At 40.6% G+C, this 13,825-nt stretch overlaps 1 protein-coding gene across 1 annotated transcript; it reads right to left on the minus strand.

Moving 5' to 3' along the window:
- Positions 1-10,150: 10,150 nt before the first annotated feature.
- On the minus strand, positions 10,151-13,059 carry LOC147623642 (uncharacterized). The gene is made up of 2 exons (XM_086820223.1): positions 12,914-13,059; positions 10,151-12,300 (listed from the first exon to the last, which is right to left on the minus strand). The coding sequence occupies exon 2, from the start codon at positions 12,292-12,294 to the stop codon at positions 10,252-10,254; it is 2,043 nt and encodes a 680-aa protein (XP_086676349.1). The 5' UTR covers positions 12,295-12,300; positions 12,914-13,059; the 3' UTR covers positions 10,151-10,251.
- Positions 13,060-13,825: the final 766 nt, after the last annotated feature.

Consider the following 13,825-nt stretch of genomic DNA (forward strand, 5'->3'; position numbering starts at 1 on the left):
GAGTGAGAGAAGAGGGAGAAGAAGCTGTGAAGCTTGCCATTGATGCTGTGAAGCTTGCCATTGATGCTGTGAAGCTTGCCATTGAGCACACCGATTTCTATCAGATCTGAGAGCTTGGCCTACCGGGTAAGGTATTCTAAACATCCTTGCGCGGATTTGCAGGTGATTCAAGCAGAAACAAAGCAAATTAAGGTTCCCCAAAGCAAAGGAAAATTTTGGTTTTTTGGAAGCTTTCCATTGGAGCTTGGAAGCGGTGATGTATGGTGAAATAGATGTAAATCTGGCAAAGAAACATGTATGTGATAAGGATGAATGTATTGGCAACTCATGTACAAGCCCTACACTGATTTTGGAGCAAATATGATGCATTTGAATGAGTGAAAATTACTGGTTTTTAAGCTCTCAATATGTGTGAGTAGTGTACTTTCAAATTTCCAGCAAAGCCAAAAGAAAAAAGAAAAAAATGCACACAAAAAAAACAAAATGTAAGTACTAAAGCTATAGGGAATGGTACATGTAGGTGTGAGCAGGTATATGAAGTGTGTAGGTAGGCTAAGTAGGGGAATTTTGTATGCGTGTGTGTGTGTGTGTGTGTGTGTGTGTGTGTGTGTGTGTGTGTGTGTGTGTGTGGGGGGGGGGCGTAATGGCCTACCATTGTGAAGGCTATGGATGAGGATGCTAGTGTAAAAAAGGAAAATGTTACATAACATTTACTTTGAAAAATAACAACTAGTCTCTTATATGTGTATGTGTTAGCACCATCAGTGTAAGTCACATGCACACTCGGAACTAATGAAATTTACTAAGGTTGCTACTATTTGAGCTTTAGGAGCCAATCCTTAGAAAATTTGGACAAGGCTATTAACACGTGACTTGCCTCAATGACAGTTGTATGTGATATTAACTTATATTCATGTCGAATGTATACACACAACCTTCTTATCCCCACTAGTATTTACTTCGTGGGATCAAAGATCCACTTATTCAATATTTTAATGCTCTCAATTAAAGTGCAAACTCTAAGAGTGCAACTTCACTACCTAACAATTTTGAACTCCGAACAAGTCTTCCTTTGGTAAAGGAAGATAGATTGTGAGCCCCAATGAGATGCTATAGTTATTTCTTACCACATAGATGAGGAAGAGGTACAAGTGAATCCACATAGATGAGGAAGAGGTACAAGTGAATCCACATATGATACGTGTTTGCATGTGCAAGGTGCAACCATGCCAGTCTTCTCTTTCAAAAGGAAGTCCAAACTCTCTATTTTTCATTAGTCTTGGTCCTTCTCCAAAGACGTTAGCTTTTGTAAGATAGTTGTCGTGGTTACACGTACAAATACATGTACGCGTACTCTCTCTCTCACACACACACACACACATGCACGCATGCACAAACACACTCAAGCATGCTCTCTCTCTCTCTCTCTCTCTCTCTCTCTCTCTCTCTCTCACACACACACACACACACACAACGGTTTTATGGGTGTGTATACATGCTTGCATGTGTAGTGTGCATGCACACACACATGCAAGCATGTTGCATGTGTGTGTGTGTGTGTGTGTGTGTGATTTGTGAGAATGATGAATGAAAGAGTGTGTGCCCACATACAAGGGTGTTGCATGTGTGTGTGTGTGTGTGTGTGTGTGTGTGTGCGCCCACATACAAGGGTGTTGCATGTGTGTGTGTGTGTGAGAGAGAGAGAGAGAGAGAGAGAGAGAGGTGTGAGGAAACTTATGATGAAAGGAAGAGTGTAGCCTACATGGAAGAGAGTTGCATGTGTGTGTGTGTGTGTGTGTGTGTGTGTGTGAGAGAGAGAGAGAGAGAGAGAGAGAGAGAGAGAGAGAGGTGAGGAAACTTATGATGAAAGGAAGAGCGTGTGGAGAAAAAGGCCTACCCACTGTTAAAAGGTGTGCACTCTATGTGTAAACGTGTGGAAAAGAAGAAAAATGAACGAGAAGCATCCTGCAAAAAAAGAGCGAGGAGAAAGTATGTGTGTACGTGTATGTGTATGTGTGCTTCTGGAAACCCAAAAAAGCAAAGGACGTGCTAGCTGTAATAACAAACAAATGCCAACTTTTCCCCAAAAAAAGAAATAAGAAAGCAAATTTATTCTTATCTTTTCTTTTTCTAAGGAGGAGAAAATCTTCACAACTAAAACTACTTTTCACGTACTCCCTTCGTGCTTGGCGTAAAAGTCACGAAAATCTGCACCGCATATCGAAAAAGGTTGAAAATGCATTTTAATAATTAACAATACGAAATGCATTTTATTAATTAACAATACGAAATGCGACCAAAGTGCTTGATTAATTAATCGCTAAAACATTTAGTCCAAAAAAGTGAAGAGATTTATAATTAAATAATCTACACACACACACATATATATATGTGTACATGCGCACACGTGTGTGGGGAAAAAATGTATTTGCAACTTTTATATTTGAGAATTTAATGTATTTGCAACTCTTATATAAACTACCTTGCACACGCTTATATATGCTTTTTTTGTTTAATTTATGGGTTTAATTTATGACCAATGCTTTTTATTGCTTAATTTATGGATATTAGCGTCTCCTAATACAATTAATCAAATTAAAGCTAGAAGTTTTGAACTAAGCAAAAAGTAACTCATTGCACTCCTTAAAACCCTTGTGCTATGGGTGTGCCATATTGTCCTTGTGTAAGCATTTTATGCATTTCCATTGCTATTTTAATAATTGTTATTTCTGTTTTCCTATTGAAACGTTATCTACATATCTAATCACTAATGGAGCACCTATACTAAGAAAAAAATCCCATCTAAAAATTAGAAAAAAAAATCAAAATATAATTCCATACAAATTTTCAATTTGGAACGACAAAATAGTGTGGCTTTAAAATTTAAATATTGTAGTATTGAACCAATTTGCTTTGTAATATCAAGAAATTACAATCCCACTATGAAATGTCTCTCCATCTCTTACTAGTGCCCCCCTTGTTTCTTCCATGTCAAATTTCATTAGCTTTCCACTTGTTAATGAACCAATTATCAACTAGGATGCAATGCATCATAATTTTAGAGATAAAAATATCATAATAGTTGATGAGGGTGGATAAACCATTGATCTCCATAAAAACATGTACTTTCCTTAACTCCATTATTGTCCCTTGATATGGTACTTTTTTTTAATGTTGTACTCCCAATTTAATGTCTTTTACACTAACATTGTGAGATACATTCTAGTAATAAGGTTCATCCGAGTCTCCGATGGAGTATCCAATTATGCCATGAAAAGTATGCATATTCTTTTGTTTTAATGCTTTACACATAACAATGCCTCCTATTGGGCCATTTCCATCTCATCCAAGGTACCTTATTGATAAGCTTGTTTACTACTTTTGTTGGAGGTGCAAATCTTGCACGGGTAATAGGGATTGCAAGATGAGAAAATGGATGCCATGTAATCCCACATACATAAGACCGTGTGGAAGATGAAAGGGTGTATATAGTACTAAGGAACCCCTCCTATCCCAAGCTTGTCTTTTGTGAAAATTGGAGGGCTGGTTAGGTAGAGTGAAGACCTGCCTTAGCATGCCAATGCCTGCACACCATGTCGTGGTGCTAGCAGTTATGGAGAGCACGTTCGCCACATTTGTTGTGTGGCCAGCCACCGTTCTGTGATCATGGTTCATGATGTGGTATCAGCAACTCTTGGATTGCGTGATCATTGTTCATGGTGTGGTATCAGCAACTCTTGGTTTCTAAGGCATTTTTCTATTAAACAAATTTCCACAATGTTGGGGATATTTCGGTGTCTAGTAAGCATCCAATGGTCTGTGAACACCCTCATGTAATGAAGTAATTTTAGGATACACATGCACATGAGGGATGGGCCTAGGCACTTGGGGTCTAGGGCACATTTACACATGTGGAGAATTTGGCATATGGGCCTTCGGACTATAAAAGGCACCAGCCCTAAGATTATTGTACCTTTTATCTTTTGATCACTATACACTTTATCTTCTTGGAGTCGTCAGCTTCTTGCATAAGCTTTCATGGCTTTCTTCATGAGCCTATGGCAAATCTAGGTATTGAGGTGCAACTTGTATGGACTCCAATTCTGGAATCTATTTGTGAGGACTCTAACCATTGAGTTCTACATTATCCCTAGATCCCTCTCCTTGCATTGGTATTAGAGCTCTTGCTTAGATCCTTGTTTAGGAAGTGATTAGTGCTTAATTATTAGGTTTTACATAGTTTTTTAGATTTGCTTTGATCTTTGTTCAAAGTGGATTGGCAATGGAAATAATGTTAAAATTGTTTTCAAGTATATCACAATTTTCAAAAACTTTAATCTGCATTGTTTCTTGATTAGGGTTTCTTTTACTATAATCTTTGATTAAACCTTAATCTCATCATTTTAAGCCCTAATTTATGCATATTACTATAGCAAATCCCAGAACCATCATTTTCTTGCAAAATCTTGAGGGATTTTCTATTTGTGTGAGAGATGATGCATACAATAGGCAAAACAAAAGGGAGCCATCCCTCAAAAATGGTACTTCTGCTCCTTTATAGTTTTACTTTCATTGGCACATTTCTTTCATCACTTAAAAATGGCACTTCTACTCCATTATAGTTTTCCTTTTATTGGCACATTTCTTTCATCCTTTCATAGTTCTATTGATTCAACAACACCGACTCAACATTTCCTATTCTATTGCAAATCTTGGTAGAAAAAGATCAAGAAATGGTTATTGTGCAAGGAGGATCTTAGAGTGTTGATTATGCAAATCTTGAGCAAAGCTGAAATCTTGTGCAAATCAACTTTTCAATGGAATATATTGAGAGTAATAAGTGCTAAATCTTTCAACCTTTTTGAGTTCTTAGTTGATTTCCTGGCAAAGAATCATTCGTGTGCAAAGGAAGGCTACAAAGATAGGTTGAAAGGGGGACAAAACTTGTGGACAACAACCAGATTTGTTAGATTATATAGAGATTAAGTAAGTTTGAGGCTTAATTAAGGTGATTAGTAATAAATATTACATCACTTGATGATTAATAAATATAAGTTTGAGGCTTAATTAAGGTGATTAGTAATAAATATTACATCACTTGGTGATTAAGGGCAGTTTGGACAGTTTCTTGATCAAGAAAGGAGATTAACAGAATGAGATTAATGAGATGATCTTGTCAAGATATACTAAAACCATCATTAAGCCGAGTGCAACAAGTTGATTATAGTGGATTATTGTATTAAAAGTGCCTTAATAATCTTTAAAATAATTAGCAAAGAGTTAATGGTGGATTAAGGCAAGGCCAACTTGGATTAATGCCATTGCAACAAGAAGGGCTCAAATTTCAGAAACTCTTTGAAGACGGAGCCTTGCAAGGCATCGTCAAAGAGCATAACATAGTTGAAATTGACAAACTCCTAATCATCACAATACCGTTAAAGCAAACTTTAAGATCAAGGCTCCAAAGGAATATGAGGAGAAGTACTTGCGTGCAATGGTAGAGCGACACCTGATCATTGATGCTGATGGGAAATCCCATCCTGAATACAAGAGGTTTAACTTATATGTTCTGTGCAGAGCTCCTACGCTGACACCATTAATGCTTTCAAGTGCTCTTAATGAAGGTGAAAAGCAGAAATAGAAAACAAAATGTAAAGGAATAAGGCATGAGTTTTCCCACGCAGATGGTGTTTGCATTCTCATTGATGGGAAGTCTGATGCAATGTTGCATAGCATGAACTAGTCATGAAACACCAAAAGTATCAGCTCAAACCATTAAAAGAGAAGATGCACTCAAGGCTAGGGTAACCAAAATCTCTTGCACTTTAGCTAATGGTAGTAAAAAAATTGTTTCGATGTGGATACTAGAACTAAACAATATCGGTAAAGGCATGGAATCGTTGTGTACAATGTTGACGAAAGAAGAAGAAAGACAAGGTCACAGGTTCTGCGAGAAAAACAAGCAAAAGCCATAGACATGGGAGCATAATACTACAAGGTTTCTATTAAAACTCTCCATTCAGTTTGTGCTCTTGTAACACATCAAGTAGAGTAGCGCTACACAGAAAAAGCACCTTATTTTGTATAAGCGCAAGCTCATTGGGAGCTAGTGCAGAAGCAAAGTGACCAATCTAAAGCCTGCATCATCGCTTATAGGCACAAGCTCAGAATGAAGTGGGAGTCTAAGCTCCAAGATTCTTAGCGCCATAGAGAAAAAGCAGACAACAAAGGGAAAAAAAAGGAGAGGAGACACAAAGCCTTGCCACCATTGACCTTGAAGCTGTAGGCCGCCTTGTTTGCAGGCTATCACCTCCAGCAGGGTGAAGAACAAGGAAGAACTTGGTAGCATGTAGTGAAAGATGAAGAAGATAATGTGTTCTTTTAACTTTAACCTTAGGGTTCACACTAACTTGCCCATTCACACCTTGGCCACACCCTCTAGCGACAAGAGAGAAAAGTAAGAGATTGCTAAATAAGATCGGAAGGAAGGAGATCGGAAAAGAAAAGAAATAGAACAAGCAAACACTTTGGCCATTTTACATTTGTCCCATTTTCTCTTGTCATCCTTATTCATTGATGGATGGATTTACATCATCGTGGCCATTTCATAGCTGTTCCATTTTCTATTGTCATCCTTATTCATTGATGGGTGGATTTGCATCATCTTGGCCGTTCACATGCTATGTTTGAGGTGTTCACACACATTGTGATTTGGGTACATGTTTGGTGATTGATAGGGGTTGTTCACACCTAGTGTAGGTAGATTTGAGCTTGTTGGATATTCGCATGCATTTACATGCTTGGCATCTTTGGTGTGTTTGTGCACTCAAGGCTGTTATTGGGCATTGACTATCTTTTGTGGATTCGTTCACACTTCTACCTTTGATGATGGACACTCGCGCTTATACATGTATGTTGATGTGGCCGCTATGATGGCATCGATTCCCGTCATTAGGGATTTTGATAGTGTGTTGAGAGATTTGGCCGAGAGATTGAGGATTTTTATGTATCGTGAAGGTGTCTCAAGATATGGGTGACATTGCCACATGTATTCACCCATAAGCATGACCTTCCAGGATGGTTGGAGGATGGTTGGAGGATGCACGGTCATGATCTTGGTGTTGTTGATACATATGGCTACATGGCAGATGATCGTGATTTTCACTCGTGGGAGTCTCAAGATATGGGTGACATTGCCACATGCATTCACCCACGAGCATGACTTATCAGGAGTTTCAAGATGGTTGGATGATGCATGGCCATGATCTTGGTGTTGTTGATACATATGGCTACATGGTAGATGATGATCATGATTTTCACTCATGGGGAGCATTCCATGAGTCATGGTGTGATAGGATTGGATCCTTGGAGGACATATGTGGTACATGCTTACACATATGTCACTATCGAAGTGGTGTTCGCATGGTCCTCAACAATTTCTATAACTCACCCACAACATCTACTAGTCATCATCTTATTGATTCCCATTAACCTAAATCGATCCTTCATTGTATTATGATGCAGATGATGATGACAATGTATCACATACACGTGCACATGATGATATTGATACATGTGCACATGATGATATTGATACATGTGCACATGATGATATTCATACATATGCATATGATGATGATGTATGTGGTATTGATGTGTGAGAGTTAGATTGATGGCATGCATGGCACAAAGTATCACGGGTGATAATACGCCTATTATGTCTACCTACATTCCTAGGGATCACTTGGATGCATTAGATGATTATGAGTGTCTATTAGAGGATCGTGAGCATGAGTATGTAATTAGTGAGCATGAGTATGTAATTAGTGATGCATCCATTGGTGATACTTTACAAGTGGGTTCGTGGGATACCTATGAGCATATATAAGACCATAAGGAGCATACGCGTGAGTTTCTTGTGTTAGATGTGTTAGGCGCCTATACTCTTCTAGGATTTTCACTTGTGGAGGCACTCATGATTCGTCCACTACACGTAGTTCTCATAGCTAACTTGCAGCATTCATGTGGATATAGTTCATGTGTTTGAGCAATCAGGTATTATACATGAATGTAGTGATGACTTTGTTGAGGTGAGGCCTCATAGAAGAGGCAAGATTACGTACATGGATTAGATCTTTAGTGGATCATATGATGTGGATCTTGAGAGTTTTATATTTGATTCATGATCTTCTTAGATCCAGTGATAATGGAGGTTAACTTATTCATGGAATATGGGTCATATAGGGGCACCATTGATGGAGATAGACCATACCTATGAGGATGACCTTAGAGACTATGAGGATGCCATGGTCAATGACTTGATGGATGATACCACTTATTTCTCATGTGTGGATACATTGTCGATATTAACTAATGATTATGCCTATGATGATCCTATTGGACATGCTTTTGCTTTGGATGATCATACACATGTAGATGGTCTTGCACATGTTACATGGTATGGATCATGTTCATACATATGATGATGGAGAGGACCATGTCTTGGATGGTTTGAGTGATGCTACATGGGACGACAGCATTGGTTCATTTTTTTTTAACATCATGCTAACTATGAGTTATGTTCATTTGGCTCCCATGGATGTCGACATGATCCTATGTTTTTTGGAGCAAAGACATTTGTCTTTGGATGCATTATATGCCACTTGGGATATATGGAATATGATTATGTGGCATGTCATCATCATGGTTTTGGCCTACAAAGTGATTTATTTGTGCTAGGACTATTCGACATTCTAGCCATGAGTTATGGATTTATTTGGTGGGATACCTTGGGTGCTAAACTCACATTATGGTTGTGAGGATGGGCTTGAGCTTTTCCTTTGACCCAGGAGCTATTGTTCTATGCGGGCTCTTACTTACTTCCACCATTCATGAGGAGCATTACACATTGGTTATGACATATGGCTATCCATTTGACTCTAGAGGATACATGGTTAGACTCATCACCGAAATTGGTTCCCTACATCTTCCATTCAACCAACGATCAAAGGCTAAGTACCAACTGCCTACAAGTGGTTGGAGAGTCATTGCCTTAGAGTTTTCATGGCTTAGATTTCCCTTCTAGGCGGTTACATGGTTAGCCTCATCTTTGGTTGTACACTCCTATCCTTTCTGTTTGATCCTAGAGACTACCAGACTTATATGGATTGATATGGTTTTTGATTGCATACTCCTTAGGTGGTTCTATGTGGTCACATATGGCCCATAGGTTAGATTTTGGCTTTTGTACATAGCCACTACATCGACAAAATTGAGCCTCATGCATCAAAGTGAAGCCACTACATCGATAAAAAATTGGGATTCTTCCCTTACAACTAATGATTTAAGCAAATCCAAGTGCTCTACGCCTTGGCCCTCGAGCCTAAAAGGATAGCCAAAACATCCATCGCTTAGCAATGATGTCGAAAGAAGATCTTCTTCGACATTGCATCAACGTGGGAAGTTTTTCAAACTTTCAAAATCATCTTTTAGTTGCGTATGAGTTATGGGTTCTCTATCGCCCAAATCTACATATTTTCTAGTTATGGGTTCTTTGCTCCCCCAAAATTTGAATATTTTGGATGTCTTTTTGTAAGCCTTGTTTCTATAAAAGGCTCGCACCTTTTTATCTGACTTTCCCTACTTAGCCAAACGGCCTCCTCATGTCATAATTTTTTTTGTGTTGTCTATAGATAGAATGATGTAGGTATTATGTATGGTCAATCTCTTGTATCAAGCCTAACATGAGAGTTTTAGGTGTTGTCATCATTGTGTTCTTTTGTATCACATGATTGTAATCTGAAGTCCAAATCATCATACTGATGAAAGCCTCTCTCTTGGCTGACACCTCCTTCACTCCGAAGGGGGATTTGTTGGATATCTTGGAGTTGAGTAAGTATCGAGTGGTATGGGAACACTTTAGGTGTGAACACCCTTTTATTAAGGAACGTAAGATATGGCCTTGTTGCCTATATAAAACATTGTACATGGTAGAAGAGAACATATGATGACAGGGCCTTGTTGGATATCTTGGCCTTATTTAAAAACCCATTTCCTATGCACTGAGGAATCATAGATTGTTTTCAATTACACCTTAGGCAAATGGGTTGATTATGAACATGATTTGTGTTAACTAGACTATCAAGGGTCATCAGAAAGAATGTATAAGAATTGAATTGCTGCTTGAATCAATAAATGGAGAAAATGAGGTAAAGACATGTGCCAAAACGTAAGAGAAGCACAAGAAGCTTTCTAGAAAAGCTGTGGACAATCACAGAAGCTTCTACAAGGGCTGTAAACCATGGCAGCTGCAGGCGAAGAGCAGACATCGCAGTGTATCGCCCAGGCGGTGTTGCCCCATCTTTTGCTGTTACTGCTGCCATGGATCATGGGGTAAGCAGCCCTTGATTTTTTGAAGAAAGAGGAAGGCTGTTGAGATCCAATGAGGGAGTGCACAAAGGACTCTGAATTGTCCAGAAGATGGAGGTGTTCTAGGACTCTCTTTCCCAACACCGATGAGCTCTTGTGCAGGAGATATGAGAGGAGAACATTGTCCGGGAATGCCTCTCGGTTCTTCCTCTGCAATGCCACTTTCACAATCTCTGTTACCATGGTGTTGGCCAGCCCCCTGACCTGCTGAATGCCGCCCACAATCGCCCCGCTGTTCACTAGCTTCTTCCTCTTCTCGACTTCCTCTAGACTGCTCCACATCCTCCTGCCGTACACTTTCTCATAAAGCCCGCCCGCCATCACCGCCCCTTTCCTACCTCTCCTCCTCCTCCCCCCACCACCTCTCTGATGCATCTCCAACTGTGCATTGGGTTGCCTCCTCATGCCCGCCTGCCTTGGTGGCATCGGAATTTGATCCCGTGAGAACCCTGCCTTGTGGACATCACCCCTCTTTCCTGCATCTGGTGCCCCCGACTTGGCCCCCCCAACATCAGCCCCACCCGAAGCACCAATCCATGGCCTTCTTCTATGTGCATTTAGCTGTCGCCTATTCCCTGCGATATTAGAGCTGTTTCGCAAAACAACTGAAGTGGGCAAATGCTCAAACTCACTGTTCTGTTCTTCATCCAATGGCCCCCATTTCACTCCCAACTCATCTCCAATTGAAGCACCCCATGCCCTGTCTTCCAATGATAGATAGAGACCTACCTTCCGCCTTGCCATCGCCAAGGGGTCTCCAAGAATCGCAACGCCGCCCACACCGGTGAGCAGAATGTGCTTGAACCTGTGCTTCACCATGCCTAGCAACATCTGATAACAAGCCCATCTCCTCAATATAAGAGGAGGATGATCAATGAAGCCTTGCAGTGTATCATCCGGGTTTAGCTCCAACACATCAAAGCCAACCATAGAACCCCACCCTAATGGCAAGGCATAATCTGTTCTGTTGGCTTGAGAGAGATTTGCACTGTGCAAGCCCCAAAGCGGTTGAGAGGAGGGCTCGTTTTCTAAACCAGCTTTGCTAAAAGCATTGATATTGAATGGGCTAATGGTTGCATTGGAGAACAAATAAGACGGCCATGATGGCGATGGCGATGCCGGTGGTGATGATGATGATGATGAATTGCTCACCTCAGCAGCAGCACCCACATTGTTATTGGACAGCAAGAGCAGGAGCTTGTGGAAGTAGTGGTTTTCTTCATGTATGGCATCCACCATAGCTGATGGCAGTGTATTCCAAGCGAACAGAAACACAACGTCTGCCCTCGCCGTCACGCCACTGCGGTGCAGGGTCCTCAAAAACAGTCTGAAGTCCTGCAATGCAGTGTTTTCTGCAACATGGGCAACCACAAGCTCATTCATGGCCTTGGTACCCCTTCTAAATACAGTCCCAAGCCCTCTCAAAGCAGGCATGTTATTCATTTTATCCATCTGTGCAGACAAACCTGGCCCTGTGGAGCTGCAGCAGGCATTTGGGTCTACAGAAACAGAGCTTTTTTCCACAATTGGGGCTGCATCAAGGTTGCTGCAGTGCAGGAAAGCAGCTATGGTGATGAAGAAGAAGACGAAGAAGCAAATGCAGGTGTAGGTTCTTGGGTGTGCTTTTTTGATGGTAGAGGAAGGCGAAGATGAAAAGGCAAAAGCAAGGGCGGACTGCTTTTCTTGCTGCTGCTGATGGTGATGCTGATGATCTGCGAAGAGGTTCTCAAAGCAAGAATGCTTTCTGATGCTGGGTTTGGAGATGGAGCTGGCAGCTATGAGGGGTGTCCGCATTTCTTCTTCTTGCAAGCCCAACAAAAGCAAAAAAGCAAAGCTCGCTTTTCTTTTCACAGAGGCGATGCTCATAAGCCTCTGCTTCACAATCCCATTGAAGGAGGACACAAAAAAAGCAGAAGAAGAAAAAAAATTGTTAATTATTTTACCACGCCACTGCTTAATTAGCCCATTACAGAGAAAAAAGCCCCCAAAAAAATCAGGGAAAAAAGCAGAAAAGCTACACAAGGCGTGCTGCCCACATCATGACTTGAGCCTGTCTTTAGGAATCACAACGCCCAATGCCCAAAAATCAGAAACCTCAAAGAAGAAACAATATACTAAATCTACTTGTGCTCCCAATAAGTACACCATAATTGCACACAGAGAGCCCTTCTTTAGCAAGCTGCAATGGTGGATTACAGGCCAATTAGCAAACCAAACAATGCACAATTAAGGGAACATAGCTCTAATTAAGGAGAAAATACGCTCGTATGGCCAGATGAGGTGTAGATTCCATTCTGTAGAGGGTTCTTAACAAGAAAAAAACACAGAAAGATTAAATTTGGCTATGCCCATGGCTTTGGTTTTGATGACTAAATAATTATTATGGCAAGAAGAATGGGAGGTGATGAATGAAGAAGAACAGCCCATTGTATTAATTGCCAGCCAAGCACACCCAAAAAAAAAAAAAAGAGGAGTGTGTACATACCGCTGTAATAATAGGTAGGGGGGAGAGTGCCAGCCTTTAGATCTTCCCATCATACTCTTTTTCACACCTGCTCCCACTCCCCAACAACAAAAACATTAAAAGTCCCCTTGAACCCTTGGCAAAATGTCTTCTAGTCCTTCGACCTTATTGTAAGTACAGGCAACCTTTAGCTAAGCTTTGGGTGTGCGCGTGCATGCGTGTGCATGTGCATGTAACTATGTGTACCTAGCATCCTAGCTTAGTGATAGCCAAGCAGTCCATGCGTTGTAAAACTGGGTGTACAGGCATGGACTCCATGTGTTGAAGAACTAGGTGTACAAATGGCGGCATGGACGTAGAGATTGCCCCCTCAGAGACTCATGTGTCAATTCTTCCATGTCACATATTTGTAAGCAACCTTATTTATGCACTATCATGTCTTAGTCCTAAGCTCTCTCTCTCTCTCTCTCTCTCTCTCTCTCTCATGTCCCATGGGCCATATTTTGTCCATATGCCACATGTTTGTAAGTGGCCTCATTTACTAGCTCTCATGCCTTAGCCCTTAGGTCTGTTCTCTCTCTCTCTCTCTCTCTCTCTCTCTCTCTCTCTACATAAATATGTGTGTGTGTGTGTGTGTGTGTACTTTTCAAGCCAATGGTTTCCTCTTTTCATCCCTTCCTCACATTTGATAGCTTTATTTTCTCCGCTTTGATTTTTCACATTATTGGCACTTTTATACCCCACGGATATGCCTTGTGTGCTGTAGTATCATGCTAAACATACCTCCCTCTCGTGAAAAAATTGACTTACAACCCAACCACCCACAATCCTCTCTCACTACCCTACCTATGCTTGTACACATACTTGCGAAACCATGCTCATATGCACACCCCTATGTTGGAGTGATGTATTAGTACATCACCTCCATTCACC

Source organism: Cibotium barometz, chromosome 26 (genome assembly GCF_041138505.1).
Source record: "Cibotium barometz isolate CiBa-2024 chromosome 26, ASM4113850v1, whole genome shotgun sequence".
Classification (NCBI taxonomy): domain Eukaryota; kingdom Viridiplantae; phylum Streptophyta; class Polypodiopsida; order Cyatheales; family Cibotiaceae; genus Cibotium; species Cibotium barometz.